A 25,611-nucleotide genomic window follows, 5' to 3' on the forward strand; every position below is an offset into this window, starting at 1 on the left:
GCGGCGGGAGTCCCGGGGGCGCCGACCCCCAGCCCAGCCTCTTGGACAGCTACGAGAATCACAACACCTGGCGTCTGTCCAGCACTGGCCAGCCGGCTGGGGCGCGCCTCGGACGTGCAACTTCTCTGCTCCCGACCTCAGTTTCCCCAGTTGAAATGAAGGGTTGGCTCCTGCTGCCCCGTCAGCACACTCTTGCCGTCTCTGCTGCGGGGTGGGGCAGCTCAACCATGGGTCCTCACCGCCTCGCGAAGGGGGGCCTGCTGCCGACCTGGGCGTCCCTCCCCAGCTCTTGCATGTGGCCATCGTGTGTGCGGGGCATAACTCCAGCCGAGAGGTCATCACCCTGGTGAAGTCCATGCTCTTCTACAGGTACAGCCAGGTGTCCGTGGAGGAGGGTCAGGAGTGGGGAAGGGACAAAGTCTGGGACACGCTGCTGGTCTCAGAGCTTCAGCTTCCTCATCTGTGACGTGGGGACAGTGTCCTCTTCCTCCCTTGAAGGGCAGTTGTAAGAACATCCTGAGCTGGGCGTGCAAAAGCCCTTTGCAGATGGCGCTTCCATCTGTACGCCCCTCAGGGTGGGGCTGTCCCATGTTGCTCCTGCTGGGGCCTCTCAGGCTTCCTCTCTGCCCACCCAAAAGGAAAAATCCACTGCACCTCCACTTGGTAACTGATGCCGTGGCCAGAAACATCCTGGAGATGCTGTTCCACACGTGGATGGTGCCTGCTGTCCGTGTCAGCTTTTACAACGCCGATGAGCTCAAGGCAGGGGCCCAGCCCTTCCCCGCTCCCCCTAGCTGTGTCCACCGCTTTCCTCTCTCCAGGGCTTGGTGGGGTTGGAGAAGAGAAACCTCAGTCCCATCCACCTACTGAAGCGCAAACCCCTCTCTTTTTGGGGTTTACCCCCTCTCCTCTGTGTCACTCCAAGCATGTGTTCTGGTGCTCATAGGCCCCTCTGCCATCTCATCCCCTGCCTTTCCCCCACACAGTCCCAGGTCTCCTGGATCCCCAACAAGCACTACTCTGGCCTCTATGGGCTAATGAAGCTGGTGCTGCCCAGTGCCTTGCCTGCTGAGCTGGCCCACGTCATTGTCCTGGACACGGATGTCACCTTCGCCTCTGACATCTCGGAGCTCTGGGCACTCTTTGCTCACTTTTCTGGTGAGAGGCCTGGGAGCCTGCCTGGCCTGCCCACGACCCCTGCATCTAGCCCTGAGCCCAGGTCCTGTGGCAGCCTCAGCTCCCTTACGCCCTCCCCTCCCAGACACGCAGGCGATTGGTCTCGTGGAGAACCAGAGTGACTGGTACCTGGGCAACCTCTGGAAGAACCACAGGCCCTGGCCTGCCTTGGGCCGGGGATTTAACACAGGTAGGGACAGTGGTGAGGGGAGGCAGGGGGGGTGGTCTGCTGGTCCTTGGGCCCTGGGGTTGGGTGGGGCAAAGAATGCTAGGAAGCCCCCCAGGAAGAACATTGCTATGAAAAGAACCCTGGATGAAGAAACAGACAGCAGTTCCAACAGTCCTGTGTGTGCTGGATGACTTTGGCCAGCTCTCCTGCTCCCTCTGAGCCTCAGTTTTCTCGTCCATTAAATGGAGGATAATTTTAACAGCCCTGGGCTCACCAAGTGTGAGAAGAAGGCCATGGATGTGCTCTCTAAGCTGGACAGCGCCTCCTCTTCACCCCCAAGAGGATTGACTGTTGACAAAAGTAGTCTACGAGCAAGCTGGGTGCAATGGTTCATGCCTGTAATCCCAGCACTTTGGGAGGCTAAGGTGGGAGAATCGCTTGAGCCCATGAGTTCGAGAACAGCCTTGGCAACATAGTGAGACCCTTGTCTCTACAAACATTAAAAAATTGGCCAGGCGTGGTGGTTCATGCCTGTAATCCCAGCACTTTGGTAGGCCAAGGTGGGCGGATTACTTGAGGTCAGGAGTTCGAGACCAACCTGGCCAACATGGTGATGTGTAGATGGTGAAACCCCATCTACACCAAAAATACAAAAATTAGCCGGGGGTGGTGTCACATACCTGTAATCCCAGCTACTTGGGAGGCTGAGGAGGGAGAATCACTTGAACCCAGGAGGCGGAGGTTGCAGTGAGCCGAGTTCACACCACTGCACTCCAGCCTTGGCAATAGAGCGAGACTCTATCTCATAAATAAATAAGTAAATAAATAAAAAGAATAGGTGTGGTGGCATACCTGCAGTCCCAGCTAGTTGGTGGGGATTGTGGTGGGGTGCTGAGATGGGAGGTTTGCTTGAGCCTGGGAACTCAAGGCTGCGGTGAGCCATGATTGTGCCACTGCACCACTCTAGCCTGGGTGACAAAGCAAGACCCTGTCTCTAAAAAACAAAACAAAACAACAACAACAAAAAACAAGTGGTAGTCCATGATCATGTCTGAACAGTCAGAAAATACCAATAAGTCAAAAAACAAAGGACACCTTCATGACCCCCATGTCCCCCAGGAGCTGGTCGTCCCAGGTGGGCATGACAGCATCTCTTCATTGGCAGGTGTGATCCTACTGCGGCTGGACCGGCTCCGGCAGGCTGGCTGGGAGCAGATGTGGAGGCTGACGGCCAGGCGGGAGCTCCTTACCCTGCCTGCCACCTCACTGGCTGACCAGGTCTGGGGAAGCCTTGCCGGGTGGGGTGTGGCAGGCTGGGGGCTGGGGTGTGATGGGTGTCTCTGCTCAGGACATCTTCAACGCTGTGATCAAGGAGCATCCGGGGCTAGTGCAGCCTCTGCCTTGCGTCTGGAACGTGCAGCTGTCAGATCACACACTGGCCGAGCGCTGCTACTCTGCGGCGTCTGACCTCAAGGTGAGTGGGACAGGAGGCTGCATGGTGGTGGGGGGCCATGGATGGGGACTCCTGCTCCCTGCTCCCCTGGCCCCAACACCCTCCCGGGTCCCAGGTGATCCACTGGAACTCGCCAAAGAAGCTTCAGGTGAAGAACAAGCATGTGGAATTCTTCCGCAATTTCTACCTGACCTTCCTGGAGTACGATGGGAACCTGCTGCGGAGAGAGCTCTTTGGGTGCCCCAGCCAGCCCCCGCCTGGTGCTGAGCAGGTGCGAAGGAGCTACCTTCCCCTGCTCCTCTCTGCTTTGGTGGGACCCAGCCTTGTCTGGGGGATGTGTCATTCTGCCCTACCCCTGGTCCTTGTCACCCCTTATCCCCTCAGTTGCAGCAGGCCCTGGCACAACTCGACGAGGAAGACCCCTGCTTTGAATTCCGGCAGCAGCAGCTCACTGTGCACCGTGTGCACGTCACTTTCCTGCCCCATGAGCCGCCACCCCCCCGGCCTCACGATGTCACCCTTGTGGCCCAGCTGTCCATGGACCGGTGAGGGTGCAGAGGGCAGCCCAGGGAGTATGGCATGGGCTGGGTTGGACATTTCTGAGAGGGGGTTCCATCTGGCAGCCTGATGCTGTGGTAGTGAGCTGCCTGGCCCTCAGGGAGTTCCAGAAGTTGGAGACATTGGATATGGTGGAAAGAGCTTGGGCTCTGGAGTCATTCAGATACCCGGAGCTGTCCCTCGGTCGCTGTGGGACCATGGGCAAGTCTTCGTATCTCTGGCCCTTTGTTTTCTCTCTCAAATGAGAAAGTACCCACCTGGTGGGGGTAGTTGTGAAGATTCAATCAGATTGGCTCTGTAAGTATTTGAAGGGTGCTCAGTAAGTCACTTGAGGAGGTGGCAGCAGCAGCTAACTGGGGCGGTTTTCCAGGCCTCCCTGAGCTGTGCAAGAAGGGCAGAGCTGTGCTGACCTCCCCCTCCCCATAGGCTGCAGATGTTGGAAGCCCTGTGCAGGCACTGGCCTGGCCCCATGAGCCTGGCCTTGTACCTGACAGATGCAGAAGCTCAGCAGTTCCTGCGTTTCATCGAGGCCTCACCAGTGCTTGCTGCCCGGCAGGACGTGGCCTACCACGTGGTGTACCGTGAGGGGCCCCTGTACCCTGTCAACCAGCTCCGCAACGTGGCCTTGGCCCAGGCCCTCACACCTTACGTCTTCCTCAGTGACATTGACTTCCTGCCTGCCTATTCTCTCTACGACTACCTCAGGTGGGCCAGCAGGCAGGGAGGGGAACAGTGTATGGGGTAGTTGTGGACAGGGCACACGTGGGACCCCAGGCTTCCATGTCCCTGCTCCTTTCTGGGCCTCAGTGGCCTCTGTCAAGTGGGGTTTGTATTAGGCTGTTTCTCTAGGCTGTCAACAGGGAAGCCAGGGCCAGCTTCAACAGCAGCTCCACCTGTGGTTGTATCCACCCGTCGCATTGGACAAGATGGCCCATGGTGGACGGGTCCTGTGGCTAACGCCCTGATGAGGGTCACTGGCCCAGTCCTGGAGGCTCCACTCTTCTCCCCTGCTCATGGGTGCTCCTCCTCAGGGCCTCCATTGAGCAGCTGGGGCTGGGCAGCCAGCGAAAGGCAGCGCTGGTGGTGCCGGCATTCGAGACCCTGCACTACCGCTTCAGCTTCCCCCATTCCAAGGTGGAGCTGCTGGCCTTGCTGGATGTGGGCGCTCTCTACACCTTCAGGTAGGAGAGGCTACTTCTCTGCCCACTCCACTCACTTGCCCACACTGGCCCCCACTACCCACAAGCTCCTAGCCTCAGCCTGGCTCCCACCTGACCCTGCTGCACAGGTACCACGAGTGGCCCCGGGGCCACGCACCCACAGACTATGCCCGCTGGCGGGAAGCTCAGGCCCCGTACCGTGTACAATGGGCGGCCGACTATGAACCCTACGTGGTGGTGCCACGTGACTGTCCCCGCTATGACCCTCGCTTTGTGGGCTTCGGCTGGAACAAGGTGGCTCACATTGTGGAGCTGGATGCCCAGGTGAGGAGGGCAGCTTGCTGCCACCACCTTTGATTCGAGCACCTCCAGGTCCAGGGAACTCATGACACCTGCATGGGGGACCACACTGCTAGGCGGCACTGTTAGAAATATCCTCCTTCTGTAGAACTAAAATCATCTGCCCTTTGGCCCTTGCTTTAGCTCTCAGGGGCTACAGGGTAAGCCTGTTTTCGGGAGCTGCACCTTCCCCGCAGGCCAGGCAAGCCAGGCAGCCACTGCTCCTCTGCCCCACCCTGCAGGAATATGAGCTCCTGGTGCTGCCCGAGGCCTTCACCATCCATCTGCCCCATGCTCCAAGCCTGGACATCTCCCGCTTCCGCTCCAGCCCCACCTATCGTGACTGCCTCCAGGCCCTCAAGGACGAATTCCACCAGGACTTGTCCCGCCACCATGGGGCTGCTGCCCTCAAATACCTCCCGGCCCTGCAGCAGCCCCAGAGCCCCGCCCGAGACTGAGGCTGAGGCTGGGCGGGCACTGCCCCTTGTCTTAGCATTGGGCAGACACCAGGGCAACCCGGCCTGCCCTCCACCATCCCTGCTATTTAAATTATTTAAGGTCTCTGGGAAGGGCTGGGGTGGAGCATCTGTGGGGTGGGGTCTTCCCCTTGCTGCTATTGTTTGGCTGGGGTCTGGTCTCCCTCTGCCCCAGCCAGTTTGGGGCTGGTTCCCCCATCTTCAATCGTTCATCCCTTTTTCATAATTAAAGTTTTAAAAAATCCTTTTTGTGTTCCTCCTGGTTTGGGGGAGCAGGGGCACTCTGGGGCTAGGGTGTCAGTGCATAAGGGAGGTGCTACATCCAGCTGGGGTCACAGGAGGGCCTGGGCCCTTAAGGGCAAGCACTCCCCCAACCCTCAGACAGCCAGTCAGGGAGGGCAGAGGCTGGGACTGGAATGTGTCCTGCCCACCCTCCCCTGCCCCAAACCCAACACCAAGAGGCTGAGAGGCTTTATTTGGCTTTATTTAGTAAAATGTTAAAATAAATAAATACAAATTGATCAGCTGCTCTGTATCCCCCCCACCCCCTCAAAACAAAAACCAAACAAACAAAAACAAAAACTTTGAAGCACAAAACTCCAAATACAAGTCTACCAAGACTGAAATCACAAAGGGCATGGACAAGAGACAGGGTTGGGGTCTGGCTGGCTCTTCTCTGCTAGGAGCTGGCTGACCTCTGGCCTGCCCGTCCCACCCCGCCTGACTGCAGCTCACCCTGGGCTGAGGACCCACGGACATCAGAGAGAGGTGAGGGCCCAAAGGCTGCTGGGGAAGTGGTAGGGATCTGGGGTCCTCAGGAAGAAAGGGCCTTGTGGGAGGGGGTGCCAAGTGGAACTGGGGAGCCCTGCTTCCGTTTAGAGGAGCTGTTTTTCAGAGTTCCTACCCTGGCTGTCTGGAGGGCAGCCCCAGCTTCCTGCCTCTCACTTTAGCAAGGGGGCCAGAAGACTGCCCAGGGCCGCCCACTCCCGTCTTGGAGAGGAGCTGACTCAGAGGACAGTCTAAGTTAGGGTGAGAATGGGAGTCCTGCTTCCTGCCAAGGGTGCCCGGCCGAGGGACAGGAGCACCCAGCCGAGGGACAGGGGCGAGGTTCACACAGAGCAAAGTTGCCTCCACTCAACAGAAGCCACGGGATCTGGAGAACCCAGGCCCTGGAAAATGCACCTGGGCCACCATCCATCCCATTACCCTAGGAGCCTTTTGCCCCTGGGTAAAAAGTCTCCTAAATTCAGCCCTTTAGATAAGTAAGAAGGACCACGCCCTGTACGGGAATGAAGGGAGGAAACCACGAAGAGTGTGTGAGCTGAGAGGTGAGAGCCCAAGGGAGGCTCTGATGGCCCCGAGAGAAGTATCAGAGGTGGCTGGAGAGGCAGCCGTGCATGCGGAGACGGAAGTGCGCTGCAGACACGGTCACCCTCAGGGAAACAGCTGTGTGCAACCGCCCCCATGCACACTGCCTATTGGGCCTGAGCCAAGCAGCAGCAGGGACAGAGAGGCAGACATTGCAGGGAAACCAGGCACACAATGGTGCCAGCAGGAGGCTGCCAGGGCGGCCCCACCAGGGACTGCCCCTAACTGCCTCCCTAGGTCAGGTGCAACCAGCAGGCTTACCCCAAAAGGCCTGATAAGGAAAGAATAAATCAAAACCCCAGATGAGCTCAGCACAAGTGAGACAAGACCCAGCAGGCTCCATGAAAGAAGAAGGACCCACAGGCAGCAAGAACGCAGAGGTGGAGATGACAGCAACATGGCCTCACTGTCACCAGGGTGCAGCGCCTGGTCAGGAGCTGGCAGAGGACTCCCAGTCATCACTGCCACCAGGGCGCAGTGCCTGATCAGGAGCTGGCAGGGGACGCCCAGTCAGGGCCCAGTGGGCAGCCGCTCCAGCTCTCTGAAGTGACTGCAAAGCCAGCTGGTCTCAAAAGTGGCTGTCAGAGCAGCTAAATTCTGGGCCATGGGGAAAGAGCAGCGGAGGGAAGGAGGAGGAAGCAAGTGGAGGTGGCTGGGGTGGGGCAGTGTCACGAGCGTATGTCTCAGGTGGTCACAGGCCCCCCCCTCCCAGGTCTGAGGGAACAGTGAAGGGCAGGGAGATTGAGTGCCAGGGGCCTCTTCTTTACAGTAAAGCGGTGTTTTGGAATTTGAGTCCAGAATGTAGGTTTGGGGGCTGGGTTGCATCTCATACTCCATACTAGCTGACTCCCAAAACAGCTCACATCTGAATGTCAGGAAGAATCCACAGCCCAGCTGCAGGTGAGGTCGGAATGTACTCGACACTGCTGAGGGCGGCAGGCAAAGCCCTGGTCAATTCCTAGCCCTGTCCCCCCAACCCCTGAGACTCCTCAGGCAGCTCCTCTCCGAGCGAAGGCCTCTAGTGATGATGGCTTCCCAACTTCTTTCAGAAAAAGGTAAGTTAGGTGTTGTGTGGCAACCCCCAGATGGGCCCGGACAAGTTGAGGGGAAGAGCTCTAGACAGGGCAGACAGCCTGCTGCTGGTCTCTGATCCTCTGCCAACGATTCCTCCAACTAGTCCAGGCATCTCCAAGGCTCCCTGACTAGACACAGCACCTCGGTTTCTGAATGAGAAAAGCGAACTCTCCCCCTCAGCCAATCAAGCAGCCAGGGCCTAACTCTGAGGCCTGTTCAGTCAAACTTAATTCCTTCTTCTGAGGCCCTTGGGAAGATGAATGGCGACGGCTGATAGGGATGAGACACATTTTCCTCTAAGAAGTGTCTCTTCTCTGTTCTATTTGCTTTCAGATCTGTCTTTGTCTCTCTGGGCCTAACTGGGTGGGAGAGAAGCCGATGGGACCGTTTCTACCTCTCCTAGACTCTGGCCATTCCCAGGGCCTGGAGTGGGCTTGGGGGAGATGCTCCAGCAGGGCCAGGGTACAGAGCCTCCACCGCCCTCCCATCAGCCAGGGGCACGCAAGGGGCAAAGGTCTCCAGCGAGAGCACGCATCTGACACAATTTACTTCTGACGAGCCAAGATGAGACAATGGTCTGAGCCTTTCACAACCCTGGTTTTCCCAAGGAGAGGCCACAACCAGCCAAGCCAAGGCGAGCGCAGTAATTCTAGCCAAGGGTCACCCAGGAGGTTTGTGGGTGGGTGGAGTGGAGTAAATTTCTGGTGCCTGGAGCCAACAGGCAGAGAAAGGAGCAGGAGTCTCAGACCTCTCCCCAAAGGCAAGACAGAGCGAAGTCCACGCTGGGGCTCTGTCTCAGAGACATAACCTCAAAACATGTCACTCCTCCTCTGTTCTTTCTAAGCACCAAGGACTGATGCAGCCAGCCTGCACTCCCGCACCCTCCTGTCACGGCCAGGGTGCGTGCGCACCACTGAGCTCCGCTGGCCAGTTCCCTCGGAGGTGTCCCCCAGGCACTCATAATGCTGGTGGCTGAAAGACCAAAAGCAGCACCAAAGGAAGGGATCTTATTTAGGCACCAGCCTTTTGCTCTAGCAGAATCTGAGAAGACCACGGGTAGGGCCCTGATACCATCCACACTTCCATTTGGGCTTCACAACAGGAGACAAGATCCCTGCACCAAGAAGAGAGCACGGTCTTTTCTGAGGAGAGAGAAGGGTGGGGAGCTCCGCCTCTGTCCTTCAAGGAGACTGGCCCACCGGTCTAGAGACATACACACGGCAAAATGTCATTGTGATCAGCAGGGTCTGTGCTAAAAAATTATAACTACACGGCATTTTCTCCAGTTCTGACACCTTTTTAATAGAAATCACTGTTTTTAGGAAACAAATAGCACTTTTGTAATTTTTTTTTACAATGTTTCTTACCTTCATCTTAATTTAAGTAACACTAGGAAGACCTCAATATCTTTTATTTTCCTTTTAATTTAAAAAAAAGTTGTTTTTTTTCCCCAGATACAAAGATTTTTGCCCTTGCATAAAAAAACAGTGCCCGAACGATGACACAAGGACTCACAAAGACTCACGGGACCTCACTGACACTATGATTCCTACTCTACCATGCAAGGTCTCGGCTACCCTTAAATGGACTGTCAGCCTGAAAAACAGCTTTTCTATTCCTTATTTTAGTTTTTGTTACCAAGAAAGTAAAATGAACAGTAAAATAAAACTTTCCTTAAAGAAAAAAAGAACAAAAACAAAAATTAAAAAAAGAGAAAAGAAACATCTCCATTCAATTCACACACACCTGGGTCGCGTGCTGCTTCACTCAAGATCTTCTCTTCTTATAAATATAGAAAAGGGATGGAGCTTGTTTTCAAGTAAAATCACTGATTCACCTTTTTTTCCTTCCTGGACACACACATCCTTCTTCCCTGCCTTGGGCAAGGGCCAGCGGCCCGGGCTCTGCTTGTTCTTGGAGAGGAGACAGCGGGATAACCACGGGGATGCGCGATTCACCAAGCAGGGAAGGAAGGAGACTGGCCAGGCTTCAGGAGTGGTGGGGTTACTGCGCAGGGAGCAGAGCGCAGGGGAGAAGAACCTACTGGCTGTTCTCGGTGTGGGTCTCCCCTTGCACGAGGCCCCCGCCAGACGTGATTAAATACTGCTTATTTGATACACTGTCCCACCCCCGCGCTCCCTCCAGCCACTCCCCTTCCCTCTTCTGGGCACTGGGGTTGGTTAAATCTCAATTCCTTTTTTTGGTTTTATAGTAGCGAAAGTTTAGAAACAGGAAAGCCCACACACTCTTTGGACTTGTCTTCTCTACCTAAACAAACGGCTCGGCAAGTAAGGATCTGAAACCTGCTCTCCTCCCTCCGCCCGTCCCTGCTCCCCACCCAAGAAAACAGAAACAAACCCATCGTGGCTGTGGAGGCTGCTGCAGGCACACACTGGTGTATAATAGAGAGAGTAAATATATTATTTCACTTGGCATGGTGCTGGCAAAGAACCTCCAGCTGGCACTATTTCATGTAACATGGTCCAATCTTTGCATGTACACACAGAATAAGAAGGATCAATTGGCAAACTCTGGTGCCACCTGGCACAAGCATCTTCTCTCTCTGGAACCAAAGAACCAAACGAATTCTGCACTTTCCAGAAATCCGGCTTTGCTTTTCTAGAGTCTTCAGTGTTCTGCTCTCCTCGCCGCCGGGATCCCGTGGCTTCTCCTAGAGGGGCTCTGTTATTTAGTCTCTTCCCCCTGGTTACAGTTCGCTGTGCAGCTCTGGGAGGAGGGGGAAGGGGCCGGCGTGGAGGCGGCGGCGTTGGCAGGGGGGGTGCAGTCCGGGCCGTTGGAGATGGCCCCCACAGTGGCCTCAGAGTCTACAGGTTTGGAGAGGTCGATGCCGTGGATGAGGCGAATCAGCTGTTTTACCTTCTCCAGGGAGCTGTGCATCTCCTTCTGCCGGGCCAGAATGGTGTTCTTCATTTCCATGCATTTCTGCAGCAAATGACAAGGGCAGTGGCACTGAGCCGCCTCGTTTCTAACAGGCCTGGCAGCCCCTGAGAGCAGAGCGCCTTCTCTCTGCCCAGGGAAAAGCAGCCCTCCTGACTGCTGTGCAGCCCCTGGGCCTTGCTGTGCTCCTCAGTGGAGTGGGCGGCTACCACCTAAGGAACAGGGCGGGTGGAGTGGGTAGGCTGGAGGGGTCCAAGAGGCAACAGAGAGAAAGAGAGCATGCGGGCACCAACACGCGGGAGTACTAACGCTTAAAAACAAACCGGCAGAGCCGCCATCAGACTTCCAAACAAAGGTTGTTAAAAAAAAAAAAAGTTCCCACAGCTGCCCTGCAGCCTGTTTGGGCAGGTTTTGATACGCTTCTGTCATGCTAACTGGGGAGCCTTCAGGACTGGACTGAGCTCTCCAGGGTGGAAAACACGCAGTGCTATCTGGATTCCATCTGAGAGCAGCAGGAAGTGAGAGGACAGGCCAGCAGCACTGAGGAGGATCGAAGCCCCAAGAACAAAGGCCTCCAGCCAGCACACCTTCTGCTCAGCCAGGGACTTGGGAGTCTTCTGCCCTTTTGCCCTCAGCCTCCCACACCTGCTGGCTTCTATTTTAGGCAGGGAAAGAGATGAAGGAGGTGTTAAATCTGCATGCCACGGGTAGGTATGGTGAGGAGGAGAAAGCAGGTAAGCAGGACAGTTCAACTGCCACCAAGTACAAGGTACCACCTGGTATCCATGAGGGCTGAGGTCACTTCACTCCAACAAGGGTGACCTACTCAATGGAAAAGAAGACTGGCTCCTTGCCTGGGAGGAGCCTCTGTCCGCTGCTGCAAATACAACCCTCTTTCCCACTTGGACAGGCCGGGCTGGGCAGTACTTACTTCCAATACTTGTCTCTAGAAAGCCCGCTTCCTCACACTGGTCAGGAAAACCGGGAAATGCAATCAGCATGGTGTGGAAGAAAGAGCGAGGGAGGGCCGTATGGATGGGCCCACTCACTCAGGTGACTAGGAAGAATCACATGAGGGGACCTGGTCTGTGTCTGCTCAGTGTCAGGTGAGGCGCTACGCTCCCCCCACACACTGTCAGGAATACGCAGGGCTGTGGCTACACTGTTGTAGCTGTTACTTATTCAGCCTGAAGACTGAAGATCCTCTTTCAGATTAAAGCCAAGAGAATGTTTCAGAGCTTGGGTAAGGCACCACCTACCAACTGGCCGCCTGTACCTGAGGGCTGCACTCTAACTGGATGGCAAACTGCATTTGCCCAAGTTAATCACGTTAATAAACAGAAGGACCTGAGGCAGCCTGGGGCCCACACGTACTGTTACGTATATGGAAAGGCCTAGGTCTCTGCACCTATGTATCGACTGCTGAAGGCATGAGGTTTACTTACACTTATGGAATTGCTGAGCTGTTTCACCTTTTGCTCTAGTTGTTCTCGTTCTTGTTTTAAATCTGAACTCCATTTAAGTAACTTCTGTTTCTCTTCTTCTTTTGCTAAAAACAAACAAACAAACAAACAGTTTTTGACAATTAATTCTTTGAAAAGGCCACTGTGCTCAGGATGCCTGCCAAAGAAGATATTTTCCCCAGAGCTCCCATGAGTCCCACAACCAGTGCAGAGAGTCTGCCCACCTGGACTTTTCCTTTTTCTGTGAACAGTATGCTAAGAAAACTGTCAGTGCATTGGGTCTGGCTTTACATAAATGAGATACCACATCTCATTTCTTTCCCCCAAGAAGTGCTAACAGGACAGGCATGGTAGCTCATGCCTGTAATCCTAGAACTTTGGGAGGCCAAGGCAGGTGAATCACTTGAGCCCAGGAGTTCAAGACCAGCCTGGGTAACATGGCGAAACCCGTCTCTACCAAAAAATACTAAAGTTAGCTGGGCATGGCAGTACACCCGTAGAGTCTCAACCACTCGGGAGGCTGAGGTAGGAGGATCGACTGGGCCCAGGAGGAGGAAGCTGCAGTGGGCTGTGATCACGCCACAACACCCTAGCCTGGGCGATACAGTGAGACCTTGTCTCAAAAAATAAATGAATAAAAAAAATGCTACAGAAGTTTTCCACTTTATCTAATAAAAGGTTTTCATTTTTTTGTTTCCTCCAATAGTTAAGAGCAAAAGGTTTTCATTTTTAAATTTAAATTTCCTTTTGAGAATAAAACAAATACTGCCAGTATTTTTTTTTTTTTTAACAAGGGGAAGCTTACAAAAAAGTAGGTATGGATAACTCCTTACCTGCTTTGTAGGCAATATAGGAATGAACAATTGCTAAAGTTCCAGGCCATGGAATTGCTTCTTCCTTCTTCAGCATCTGAAAAGATTTTTAGAATTTTACCTTGAGAAGGAGGTTTAAACACACATCCTCTATGTAACAGCTAGCAATGGTATTGATGGCTACTGGCAGATAAAATCCAGGAAGGATTTATGGTAGCAGTGTTGCAAAACCCTGGTCTACAGTTTCTGGACTAAAAAGTTCCAAATATCAGCTTAGGAGAATGAAGTTCAAGGCAGGAAGAGCCAGGACACTTGAGTCCAGGCTTAGAAGGAGCTGGGACTTGGCTGGGCATTCCTATCTTTTCACGCCATATGACACCCAACCACTCCCGACAGCTAGAACCACGCACACAAAAGCTACATATCAGCATGATGGTAGCAGCCACTGGCAGTTTTGTCCTTGACCTGACATGGGCTGCCTGTCTCAATTTTACATTTCTATGTCCCTCAAAGATAGCCTGACCAAGGAAATTAAATATTAGTTCCAAATACTAAAGTATAATCTAGACCCTATGTCAAAAATCATCAGAAGGTCACAAAGCAGCATCGGGAGGAGGACGGTGAGAGAAGTGTTCCGCTGCACCACAGGCTGCAGGATGAAGACAAGATTACCGGGGAAAACCAGAATTCATTCAAAGCAAGATTCCAAAGAACTGAGCAGGATTCCAGGGCTTGCTGAGCTATTGAGCTTGCTTATTTATTATTTATACTTTGCATACCTCTAAAAAAGACTTGAGACAGCTTATAATAAAATCATAAAGACATAAATATACACGGATAGTTGAAAAAAAGGCAACCAGAAACCAAACAGAGAAGGAGGGAGGCAAGGACAGTTAGGAATATGTTTGCCTTTTAAGTCTGTAAAATATTGACAGCACTTTACAGTTAGTTCTGTGAGCCTGAAATAGGTTAAAAGTGAAATGGGTGTTATTTTATTATTATTATATTTTGAGACAGAGTCTCGCTCTTGTCACCCAGGCTGGAGTACAGTGGTGTGACCTCTGCTCACTGCAACCTCTGCCTCCCGGGTTCAAGCGATTCTCCTGCCTCAGCCTCCCAAGTAGCTGGGATGACAGGCGCCCGCCACCACGCCCAGCTAATTTTTATATTTTTAGTAGAGATGGGGTTTTGCCACATTGGCCAGGCTTGTCTTGAACTCCTGACCTTAGGTGACCCGCCTGCCTTGGCCTCACAAAGTGCTGAGATTACAGGCGTGAGTCACTGCGTCCAGCCCAAGGTGTTATTTTAATTAATCAACTGGGAACTTTCTCTTAATTTTATTCCCAAAGAAGAGTTTTAAAACCATATACTTGGTCTAGACCATTCCTAGAGAATGAGGCACTCTGGACTTTTAAGGGTCTTGACTTTTAAAGAGAAGATAAATCATTTCAAATACAAGGAAGCGTCTATCCAGCTCAGTAATAAGGCAGAGAGTTTCTGAGGGAATGAAGGCCATGCGCCTGCATGCTGTGTCATGAACAGGGAAGATGCAGCCTGGAGACCGACTGGGAGAGGGAAGAGACTGCCATTCCCCGGGAAAGGAATTCCTCCTGATGGCCGTGTCTTTGTCCTCCTTGGCCCTTCCCCCGTCAGACCCACCCACAGTACCTGGTCCTGACATCTGGGACAGATCCACATGCCCTTGGGAATTGTTTTCAGAGGGGGGTCTAAGCAGTCCAAATGATATACACGGGAACACGTGTCGCACATCAGTAACTGGCCACTTTTTCTGCAAACGCTGCAAAAATCCTCATGAATATCACCCTATAAAGTTGAGAGGAAAGGTAAGAAAAAGGACAAAAAAGGTAAAATTTTAATGTTAACATGCACATTCTAGATGCATATAAATGTTTTCGGACAATCAGCTGCCTCGGTCCAGGAGTACTCAAGAGAAGTAGGAATCACCATTAGCACAGGCCCCTACTCACTCCATATAGCTAAGGCTCCCCGAGTGGGGACAGTACAATAGTTCCCCCTCATCCATGGGGGCTATGTTCCAAGACCCCCGGCGGATGCCTGAAACCTCCGTACAGAACCCTATATATATGTTTTTCTACACATGCAAACCCACGATAAAGTTTAATTTATAAATTAGGCACAATAAGAGATTAACAACAGTGACTAAGAAAACGGAACAACTATGATATACTGTAATAAAAGATGTGAATGAGGTCTGTCTTTTTTCTCTCTCAAAACATCTTAATATTTTCAGACTGCAGTTGACTATGGGTAACTGAAAGAGTAAGAAGTGAAACCTCAGATAAGGGAGGACTACTGTATACTTTTTCTTTTGGAGACGGAGTCTCGCTCTGTCGCCCAGGCTGGAGTGTAGTGGTGTGATCTCGGCTCACTGCAAGCTCCGCCTCCTGGGTTCCCGCCATTCTCCTGGCTCAGCCTCTCGATTAACTGGGACTACAGGTGCCTGCCACCACACCCAGCTAATTTTTTGTATTTTTAGTAGAGACGGGGTTTCACGTGGTAGCCAGGATGGTCTCGATCTCCTGACCTTGTGATCCGCCCACCGTGGCCTCCCAAAGTGTTGGGATTACAGGCGTGAGCCACTGCGCCCGGCAGGGAATACTGTATTCTTAAAATTAAGAGTTTACAGGAGAGGTCTATAGTCGCCTAGGCCAAAATTAACATTATAGGCGATACCTAAGAGTTTATTATGTTTTAGTAGAGGACAACCTACGTATAGGCATGGAAGTCCATTCATCAAAGTGTTTCACAATATGATACAAACAATTCTCATCACCTATCAATTTTGGGGGGAGTTTAGAAGGATTGGGAAAGAAGACAGACAAAAATTGGAGTTTTCTTGCTTGCTCAAGAAGAAAAAAATACAGTGAAAGTTCAAAGGGGAAAATATTAAGTCAGAACAAATTAAATTCATATGCGAATTCTTTCTAAAATGAAGAATTTAAAAAGCCAAAGCAACAGCTGACAATATTCTCCTAAAACCAGTATTTTGTGTTTGCTGTTCAATGGGCCATTCTATTCTGGGAGGCTTTATCCCTATAAAAACTTCACCAGCTGGAAAAAGATGAGCAGCCCCGGTCTGTTGTGCCAGTCCTGTCTCTCTACCACCCCCATCACAGTGATAGTTATAGGACCCAGGTAAGTCTGCTGGAGTCTCTGAACAGAAGGCACCATCAGAATAAAGCAGATCTACTCAAAACTGGAAGAGGAGAACATAGGCAAAAAAAAGAGCTATTGAAGAGGTCTTTTCCAGTGAGTCAACCCCTAGCTCATTCTCTGGATGGGATTAAATCCACTGAGAAGGACACCAGGGAAGGGAAGACTGAAGGGAAGTGCCAGAAGTGACCCAGCAAGTCAAGCCAATGTGCCGCTGTGGATTTCCTGGCTATTCTGCCAGAGGGTCTAATACAGAAATTATGCACAGGATGAATCCCTCCTTTCTATGATGTAATCCCTCCACCATCACCAATGAAGGAACACATCGTCATGGACCTACAATTTCACTCCAAGGGAAACTTGCTCTGTAATCCACTGGGGTATCTGGCAGCCCAGAAAAGAGGCTACAAAAGTTTTAAGATACATCATAGTGTGGATGGATTTTAATCTTTTTCTTTTCTTTTCTTTTCTTTTTTTTTTTTTTTTAAGACAGAGTCTCTTGCCGTGTTGACCAGGCTGGAGTGCAGTGGCGCGATCTCGGCTCACTGCAACCTCCGCCTCCTGGGTTCAACCGATTCTCCTGCCTCAGTCTCCTGAATAGCTGGGACTACAGGCGCCCACCACCACGCCTGGCTTATATATTTTTAGTAGAGACAGGGTTTCATCATGTTGGTCACGCTGGTCTCGAACTCCTGACCTCATGATGCGCCCACCTCGGCCTCCCAAAGTGCTGGGATTACAGGCGTAAGCCACTGCGCCTGGCAGCTTTTAATCTTTCTTAGTAGGAAAATGTGACCCCTGGACAGTAAAAAAAATACTTAACATATGTTCTAAAATATTACATGTGAATGTAGCCTAATAGTTTAACTTCTAGGCACCAAAAGAGGTAAGGTTTCATCCCTAGATCAACTACGATTTTCTTCCTTCATTATTAAAATCAGGCTGAGGGCTATTCTCCTCTAGAGGGTCAGCCTTTCTTGAAACTTATCCCTAAGTGGTGAGTCTGCGTCTTTAGAAAATTTATTTAAAATGTGTGATTTTAGAGACTGTTTTACGTGAACCATAGAAAAAATTATCAGTGATGGAGTGAATGAGACAAACTGGGCATCTTATTCGGCGGCACTTGGGATAAACGAAGAGGTGTTCACTTTCCTTTGCTTCTGAGCAAGGAGACCATCAAGAAATAGAAGGCAGAAAGACAGAAAATAAAAACTAAATTATTTATTTAAGTTCCCAAAGGAAACTTCCTATCTTGTTTATAGATCCTGTAATTTTTGGTGTTAAGATTCCTTTTCACTCTTAAAGTTACTGAGGATTCCAGAGCGCTTTTATATGAGTTATATCTATTAATATTTACTGTAGTAACAGTTAAAAAACAATTTTTTTTGAGACAGGGTCTGGCTTTGTCACCCAGGCTAGAGTGCAGTGCTGTGATCTCGGCTCACTGCAGCCTCGACCTTCCAGGCTCAGGTAATCCTCCCAACTCAGCCTCCCAAGTAGCTGGGACTACAAGCGCATACCACCATGCCTGGCTAATTTTTTAATTTTTTGTAGCGATGGGGGTCTCACTTTATTACCCAGGCTGGTAAAAACTTTTAATTCTGAATTACAGAACCATGAAAAATTACAAACATAGTATATCAAAACATTTTTAAACTTCAAAACACAGAGGTACACATTCCATTAGCTGCCAGAGTGACATCATCATCACACATCATGCAATATCAGGTAAACTCCACTGTTCCGTCTTGAGAGAATGAGAATGAAAATGGCAAATGACAGTTTAGTATCATTGTGAAAATAGTTTTGATTTTATGACTCCCTGAGAGAGTCTCGGGAACTCCCAAACTACACTTTGAGAACTGCTGCCCAGAGAAATGAATATAAGATGCCAAAACATTTTATTCATACAGAACCGGTTCTTTGCCTAAAAAGAGCAGAGGAAGTGCTACGGAGGCACCATGCCAGGTCAAAAGGCTTAGGCTTTGATGACTGACCAAATTATTACTATAAACCAGACAGTAGGTAAGTTGAAAGACAGCTGGCCCATGATGCTTGGCTAGGCGCTGAGGAGGTGTGTTTTTAGGAAGCACCATGGCAATATCAACTGCAATTTCATTAAGTGATAAAAAATTTTTATAATTATATTAACGTATCTTCCCTTCTCTTAAAAATGATGATAGTGGCAACAAGGTACATCTAGAGGATTAGTGCCTGGTAGGTCCTGTATTACACCAAGTCCCTCAAAATGGTTATTGATCCCTAGAAATGCCTGCCTCTCAAGTGTTACTGTTTAATTAATGTTGTTGGAACTTATGCTACCCAGCAGCAAACATACAGAGCCCTGTGTGTTGATTTTAATCACTGCCACTACTGGGATACGGTAAAAGGAGAAGTCAATTATCTTAAAAATATGTTCTGCTGAGTTTAACTTAGGGAGTTTGTTAAAAAAGCTTTCTTTTACCTTTAGATTTCTGAAAAGAAATATGTTTCAATTTTAAGACAAAACCTGGCAGAAGCTCTTAGTTTGTGAGTTGATGAGTGGATCCTTTGGGTTCACTCTTTCTAAGAAAACCATAATCCCATTTGACCCAAAAAATACAACAAAAACAACATTGTTTAGGAGAGAGACTCACATGCAGAACCACAAAATCATCTGTCCCCGAGCATTTGTGTACCACCCTAGAGGGAGAGCTCTACCAAGAGGCCAATGAGCTGGCGATCCTTTGGCAATACTTCAACTGAGAAGAAGCTGGGACAATCTTTGGCGCTAGCAAACAAGATTTCTGAGAGAGACCCTGCTGCTTATTAACAGGACAGTTAGAAAACCTGTCAATTATTAATGCCAAAAGTTGGGAAAGCTGGACAAAATGCTGAATCTTTAGAGAACGATGAATCTGTAACCACCAATGACGTCTAAGGAAGGAAACAAGGAAACCTGTCAGAGAACAGAATTCTTCTATGACCCTAGTCCTCCAAAGATAACATTTTCTTTGTTGCCTCTGGAATTTTAACTCGGAATATTCATATGGCATTCTGCTGCTCCTTGGAGAGGGGTGTGCCATTAGGAGGTTCTGAGAACCTTCAAGTTCAAAGGACATTTCATCTTAGGATGGTCAATGACAAGCTCTGTAATTCACCAAATAACTGAGACATGTGTGAAGTGAAACTCTTTATTTCCCTCCCCAGATCTGCTCCTCTTAATCTTTAGTAAATGGAAGCTTCATCTTTCTAGTCATTTAGGCCAAAAACTTTGGATTTCTCCTTGACCATTCTTTTTCTCATAACCCATATTCAATCCTGATGGCTCTTCAAAATATATGCAGACGTGATCACTTTTCTCCATCTCTGCTTCTTCCATCAAATTAGGCCAAGCTATCATCATCATATTTCTTTCCTTTTTTTTTTGAGACAGGGTCTTGTTCTGTCACCCAGGCCAGAGTGCAGTGGTGCAATCATGGCTCACTGCAGCCTCAACCTCCCATGCTCAAGTGATCCTCCCACCACAGCCTTGCAAGCAGCTGTGACTAAAGGGGCACACCAGTATGCCCGGTTAATTTTTGTATATTTAGTAGAGACAGGGTTTCACTACGTTGCCATCACACCTCGCTAATTTTTTAGTGTTTTGTAGAGACAGGGGTCTTGCCATGCTGCCCAGGCTGGTCTTGAACTCCTGGGTTCAAGCAGTCGCCCACCTTGGCCTCCCAAAGTGTTAAGATTTACAGGTGTGAGCCACCGTGCCTGCCCATCATCTCTTGCCCGGACAATTGCAATAGCCTCCTAACTGGTCTTCCTGCTTCCATCCTATTTTCCCTATAGGCCCTTTTCTTCTGCATATTTTAGACACAGTGATCCTTTTTAAAATCCAAGTTGACTTTGCGTACACCTTAAAAATAATAAATGCAAGCAAGAATCATTAAAAGGATGCTAAAAACATTAGGTAACAGTTTGTTGGGAACAGTTTTTATACAGACTCAAAGCTATCTCCACCACAGGAAAAAGGCACATTTACAGGTAGAAAAATCTGGCAGAAAACTATCTGAGGAGACGCAAGTTAACATCATCAACAGGAGAGACTGACAACGTGTGCCTCCTGCTGTGATGCCCTGATAACGACCCATCGTCACTTATTAGCGCTCCTGCAAAAATGCATACCCTGAATCTACTGCTGAGAAAAAAAAATCACACAATCCAAATGGAGACGCATTCTACAGAGGAACTGGGTATCTTTTTAAAAACATCAATGTTATGAAAGACAAGGAATGAGAAACTCTTCCAGAATAAAGGATTACCAAACAGACAATATCATGACAATAAATGTCAAGAGTAATCTTGAATTGGACCCTGGAGCAGAAAAAACAAAGTGTCACAAAAGTAAGTAAGGGACAAATGGAGCAATCTGAATATGGACTGTATATTTTATATAGTAATATTTTACTAGTGTTAAATTTCCTCAATTTGATAAAAGCATTGTAGCTACATAAGACAGTATTTTTGCTCTTAGGGGATACATAGTGGAATATTTTAGGGTGAAGATTCATGAAGTCTGCAACTTCTTGTTAACTGGTTCCCCCAAAATAAGTGTGTATGGTAGGTGAGAGGCATATGTGGCAAAATGTTAACAACTGGTGAATCAATGTGAAAGATATACATTGGTTCTTTGTACCATTATTGTAACTTTTCTGTAGGTTTGAAAATTTTCCAAATAAATATTGAAAAATTATGTCACTCCTCTGCCCAAAACTCTCTAATGGTCTCCCATTTTACTGAGAACGAAAGCCACAAAGTCCTGTGCAACTGGCCCGGACACCTCTGAGGCCTCATTTCCCACCACCCTGGCCAGCTTGCTCTGCCCCACTATCCTGGCCCTCTTGCTTTTCTTTCAAGATGCCACGCACACTCCCACTTCAGGGCTTTGAACTGCTGTTCCCTCTGCCTGGCAGGCTCTTTCCCCAGATCCATGGTTCACTCCTTCACTTCCTGTCAGAGAGGCTTCACCACTCTTCATAAACATCAGCCTCCGGCCAGTATGCTGTATGCCCTTAATCCACTCCAATTTTGTTTTCTTTTTAAGAGATGGAGTCTCACTCTTGTCACCCAGGCTGGAGTGCAGTGGCGCAATCTCGGCTCACTGCAACCTCCGCCTCCTGGGTTCCGGAGATTCTCCTGCCTCAGCCTCCTGAGTAGCTGGGATTACAGGAGCGTGCCATGCTCGGCTAATTTTTGTGTTTTTGTAGAGACAGGGTTTCACCATGTTGGCCAGGCTGGTCTTGAACTCCCGACTTCAGATGCTCCGCCTGCCTCGGCCTCCGAAAGTGTTGGGATTACAGGCGTGAGCCACCACGCCCAGCCCCATTTTTCTTCATAGCACTTATCATTACCTGACATATTATATATTCACTTTCTTATTATCTGCCTCTTCAGATGAGCTCCTTGAGGACAGGGAGTTGGTTTTGTTCCCTGCTGTGTCCCCAGCCCCAAGAACAGCACTTGGTCAGCAGAGTAGTGCTCAGTAAGTATCTGCTGAGTGAATTCTGAGCTTTGTTGAGGTTCATTTAAACATTCAGAGCACTAGTTCACATTCCTGCAGTTTGTGGGTGAAGGGCTACTAAGTATTTGACAGGTTTTCAAGAAGCTGTTTCTGATCAACTCTGCTGAATACATTTGCTCTAAAGAAAACTTTCCACTTCTGGAATTGTATTTGAAGCAGCAAACAAGGGCTGCTGGGGGACCGTATGCCTTGTTCACTTTTCCCCACTCCCAAAACACTGATGACAGAAACCTGCACACCTCTCAACTGTATGAGCTGATCTCCCCGCCCCATCTGTTTTCTGAGAACTCATTCACAGTAGATCAAATTCAGACTCTGAAAGCTGGCTGAGTTCCATGAGGTTATATTTAACATGTTTCTCAAGGACATGGAAGGCCTGGAAACTCAAAAGAAAGCTGCCTTACATGGTATAACAAGCATTCTATAGGGTTTAATTGCTGTTCCAGGGTTAGTCAAGAAGGTGCAAGTTGGTAAGGAGACAACATATGATAACGCTTTTCCCAATTTAAGCTCTCAGAAAGACAGTGTGCTTTTCCCAAGTTACTTACGTCTGTGGAGGTGGGGCTGGGCAGGGACACAGGCTGAACAGGTGCAGGGAAAGTGAATGTGGTCTCTGTCTTTTCATTTTCAGGGGAGTCAGGATGACTGGATTGGGGGGATGTTGGGGTAAGGGCTCCAAACCCCAGCACTGCATTGTATTTTGGAGGACGACCTATATACCAAGAGAAGGGAACAAAAGGGAAAAAGGGGGAGGGAAAGAGAGGGGGAAAATGATCTTACATACCTTTGGCCAGTGTTCCTCATTGGCTAGCATGGAAAAGGAAGTGAGGTAGCAGACAGAAGGTTAATTCAACAGTCCCAAAGGAAGGAAGAGAAGCAAAGATTTAAATGTCATTAGAAACAACTACATGACTCTCAAGAGAAGGGAGGATAAGAGAGCTCTGGAGAATGACAGAAGGTGCTGGCTTATATAGAAAGACCTCACCTTGGGCAGATTGTGGTGAAGTTCCTGGACTATTGCAATTTGAGATTTCTAGTGCAAGAACCAAGATAACAGAGCTCAGTGGGAGCCAGGGCCAGGAATGAGTTTATTTTTATTTTTATTTTTTATTTTTTTGAGACGGAGTCTCGCTCTGTCACCCAGGCTGGAGTGCTGTGGCGCGATCTCGGCTCACTGCAACCTCCGCCTCCTGGCTTCAAGTGACTCTTCTGCCTCTGCCTCCCGAGTAGCTGGGACTACAGGCACATGCCCAGTTAATGTTTTGTATTTTTAGTAGGGATGGGCTTTCATCGTGTTAGCTAGGATGGTCTCGATCTCCTGACCTCATGATCTGCCCATCTTGGCCTCCCAAAGTGCTGGGATGTGAGCCACCCCACCCGGCCGAGTTTACTGTTTTTTCATATCTTTTGCATACTGTTCTCTAAGTTTCTCTGCAATCAGCATTCTCACAATACTATTAATGATTCTCAGTTCCCACAGACTGATTTATTTAGGATTTCTGCTTTTCCTTCTCTCTTCTGTCTGCATTTTATGAGGGTGGAGACAGGCAAAATTCAAGTTAACTATTCTTACCCCTTGCTGGTAGAGCTATTGAGAGGTATGTTCTGGGAGGAGCTTGAAACCTAAGAGCTTAAAAGATGCTCTGGGCTTAGCAATGAATTTTTAAGTATTTCTGTCCCTGGATACCCTCCCCAGTTGACTGGCAGCTGTCTCTCCATTTTACATGACAAACATCCTGATGAACTACATCTCTAAAAATTGGAGCTGTTTAAAAGTCTCAGGAAAGGCCCTGGCATCAGCACTCCTGAGACATCTGATTTGTATAAGAGCGTTTTGACTCAAACCTCAAGGCTACAAAGCAACTTAAATGAGCCCCATGGGTACAGAAAGTCTAGGGCAGCCACTCTTGCCTCACCACATATCTAAGTCAGGGCCCTTGTCTTCTAAGGGCCAAGGTCATTGCTTCTAAGCTATAAGTGATCAAATGTATATGCCCAATATACCAAGGGGAAAAAAAGGTACAGAGAGGTACGAAATTGCCTATAAGCACTGGTAAATGGTATGTAGGATCATGACTTTGCCAACAGTTATCATTTATATTAGGATTATGCACAAGAGTCATGATTCTGTCAGATGTTACAAAAATATTACCTCTCTGTGTTAAATTGGTGATGCCTACAGTACACAAAGACAGTTCTTACTGGTTTGTCTTTTCTAGGGAGTTCAGTGCTGCTGGAAGGGGAAGAACAAGATGAATGCTCTCTTGTTTACCCACAAAAGGCATATCCTAGGCACTGTGGATGCAGGCTTTTATCCTCTGACCTTGGCAAGAGATGCCAAGGTCTTTCTGGCTCATTTAACCCCTGTCCTCTTAGCAGATGCTGCCCACTATCAGGCCAATTATTGTGGCCTCTGGCTGGGGGGCTCCTTTTTGAGAACTGCATCGGGGTCACTAAAAAAACCACCAAACACAAAACAAAACAAAAATAACTTAGAGTACTGGTTACTGTGGCCCAGGAATCAATATAAAGTCATGACTTACAGTTTCCCATCTAAATATTTTTGAGTACTTGAAGGACAGGACTGATGAAACATTAGAATGGGTTACTAAGGGTGGCTATGATATCTTTTTTGTGGGGAGGGAATGGTAATAGTGTAGTCCTGCCTAAGGCAGACAAAGGGTCAGGATGACCTCCTGAGCTTCCAATAGCTCTGAGACTGTGTGTGCACATGCAAAAATTAGTATGCTACTCCACTCACTCTGCAACCTTTCTAGCCTGGAACTATAATTCAGGGACACATTACCATGTGGAGAAAAGGACCTTGGGATGTATTACTGACATCAAAGAACATTTCAGTACCTTGTTTATGAGCTCAAACCCTGAGCTGTTAAGACCTATTTAGACCTGCATGGTGAGAGATGCTGCTCCTGCTGCTGTTTTTTCTGCTCTGCCTAAAAGTAAGATTCTGGAATGTCCATGGGAAGGTCTGAAATATGGGATTGGAGCTCTTTAGGAATCTGTTCTTTAGGGAGCCTGTTTTGAGAGTGACCTTTACTTCCTTAGTTGGAGATGTCCTCTTTTCAAAGATTCTAAGTTCTCAAGTGTGGCTACCTCTTTCCTTCCTGGAAAGTCTGCAGCTCCAAGAAACTCAGCGTCACACTCTGGCCTTGCCAGCAGTAGGACAACCAAGACACTATTAGGAATACCTTGGCAACAGCAGTGCTCTGTTCTGCTTAATAACATTCAAATGCTTCCTTTTACATGGGGTTCTGTTCACTGTGCTACTCATGGATGGCCTGGCAGGCTTGGGGCAGAAATGCTACATTAAGCCATTCCCCTGAGTCAGCTTTGCCAGAATCCTAGTAAAGTCAGCTTTTGATTCAACATACAGAACTCTAATAAGAAATCTCATTCTCTTTTCTCTCCCATTCTCAGAGAACAACAAAACTATTTTCAAAGGATAGAGGAGTTAGGTCCTATAATGATGGGAGGAGGGAAGGAGAAGAAATACACACAGAAAGCAAAAGCAACAGCAGCAAGGGAGAGATATAAAAAGGTCCTCACCTCTCTTCCGGGTCCCAGGGTGCATTGTGCTGTTTAGGTATGTGACTGCACTCTTCTTACGCTTTGAGGATTGAAGAAGGAAAGGTGACTGTTGAATAGTGTGGTTATTACTAATACTGGCACAAGCTAAAGATCAAGCACGGCATGACTGTCAACATGCCAACTAGAGTTAGTGCTAGTCATCCTAAGGTCTCAATGCTCAAGGGTTTTATTGTATGTACTTGGCTCTCAGAGACTATCTCAGAGAAATCTGCCTCTGTTGCCGATGACAGTTGTATTGAAGTCAGGATGAATTAAAATTTTAAGGTGGGCGTGTATCTTGCTGAAACTTAGGGAAAAAAACCTAAGGGGT

The 25,611-nt window shown here is 49.0% G+C and overlaps 2 protein-coding genes across 5 annotated transcripts in view; one reads left to right on the forward strand and one right to left on the reverse strand.

The window, feature by feature from the left end:
* Positions 1 to 5,575, forward strand: part of GYLTL1B (glycosyltransferase-like 1B) — a 10,810-nt gene extending 5,235 nt beyond the window's left edge. Inside the window, exons 3-14 of the mRNA XM_012001462.1 lie at positions 221 to 369; positions 639 to 762; positions 987 to 1,158; positions 1,262 to 1,366; positions 2,511 to 2,623; positions 2,694 to 2,819; positions 2,914 to 3,069; positions 3,183 to 3,343; positions 3,783 to 4,061; positions 4,388 to 4,537; positions 4,645 to 4,840; positions 5,098 to 5,575. Coding sequence (XP_011856852.1) covers positions 221 to 369; positions 639 to 762; positions 987 to 1,158; positions 1,262 to 1,366; positions 2,511 to 2,623; positions 2,694 to 2,819; positions 2,914 to 3,069; positions 3,183 to 3,343; positions 3,783 to 4,061; positions 4,388 to 4,537; positions 4,645 to 4,840; positions 5,098 to 5,313 — 1,947 coding nt within the window. The 3' untranslated portion in view covers positions 5,314 to 5,575. The remainder of the gene's footprint in view (positions 1 to 220; positions 370 to 638; positions 763 to 986; positions 1,159 to 1,261; positions 1,367 to 2,510; positions 2,624 to 2,693; positions 2,820 to 2,913; positions 3,070 to 3,182; positions 3,344 to 3,782; positions 4,062 to 4,387; positions 4,538 to 4,644; positions 4,841 to 5,097) is intronic.
* A 219-nt stretch (positions 5,576 to 5,794) lies between these two features.
* Positions 5,795 to 25,611, reverse strand: part of PHF21A (PHD finger protein 21A) — a 201,795-nt gene continuing 181,978 nt past the window's right edge. The window contains exons 13-18 of one of the 4 annotated variants that reach the window (XM_012001373.1): positions 25,260 to 25,320; positions 22,241 to 22,404; positions 14,615 to 14,770; positions 12,968 to 13,043; positions 12,117 to 12,220; positions 5,795 to 10,716 (exon numbers count right to left, since the gene is read on the reverse strand). In XM_012001373.1, coding sequence (XP_011856763.1) covers positions 10,459 to 10,716; positions 12,117 to 12,220; positions 12,968 to 13,043; positions 14,615 to 14,770; positions 22,241 to 22,404; positions 25,260 to 25,320 — 819 coding nt within the window. In that variant the 3' untranslated portion in view covers positions 5,795 to 10,458. Of the gene's footprint in view, positions 10,717 to 12,116; positions 12,221 to 12,967; positions 13,044 to 14,614; positions 14,771 to 22,240; positions 22,405 to 22,476; positions 22,500 to 25,259; positions 25,321 to 25,611 lie in introns of all 4 variants that reach the window. The other 3 variants (XM_012001374.1, XM_012001375.1, XM_012001372.1) reach the window with 3 other exon arrangements.

The sequence above is a fragment of the Mandrillus leucophaeus genome, unplaced genomic scaffold (genome assembly GCF_000951045.1).
Source record: "Mandrillus leucophaeus isolate KB7577 unplaced genomic scaffold, Mleu.le_1.0 Scaffold66, whole genome shotgun sequence".
In the NCBI taxonomy this organism is placed as follows: domain Eukaryota; kingdom Metazoa; phylum Chordata; class Mammalia; order Primates; family Cercopithecidae; genus Mandrillus; species Mandrillus leucophaeus.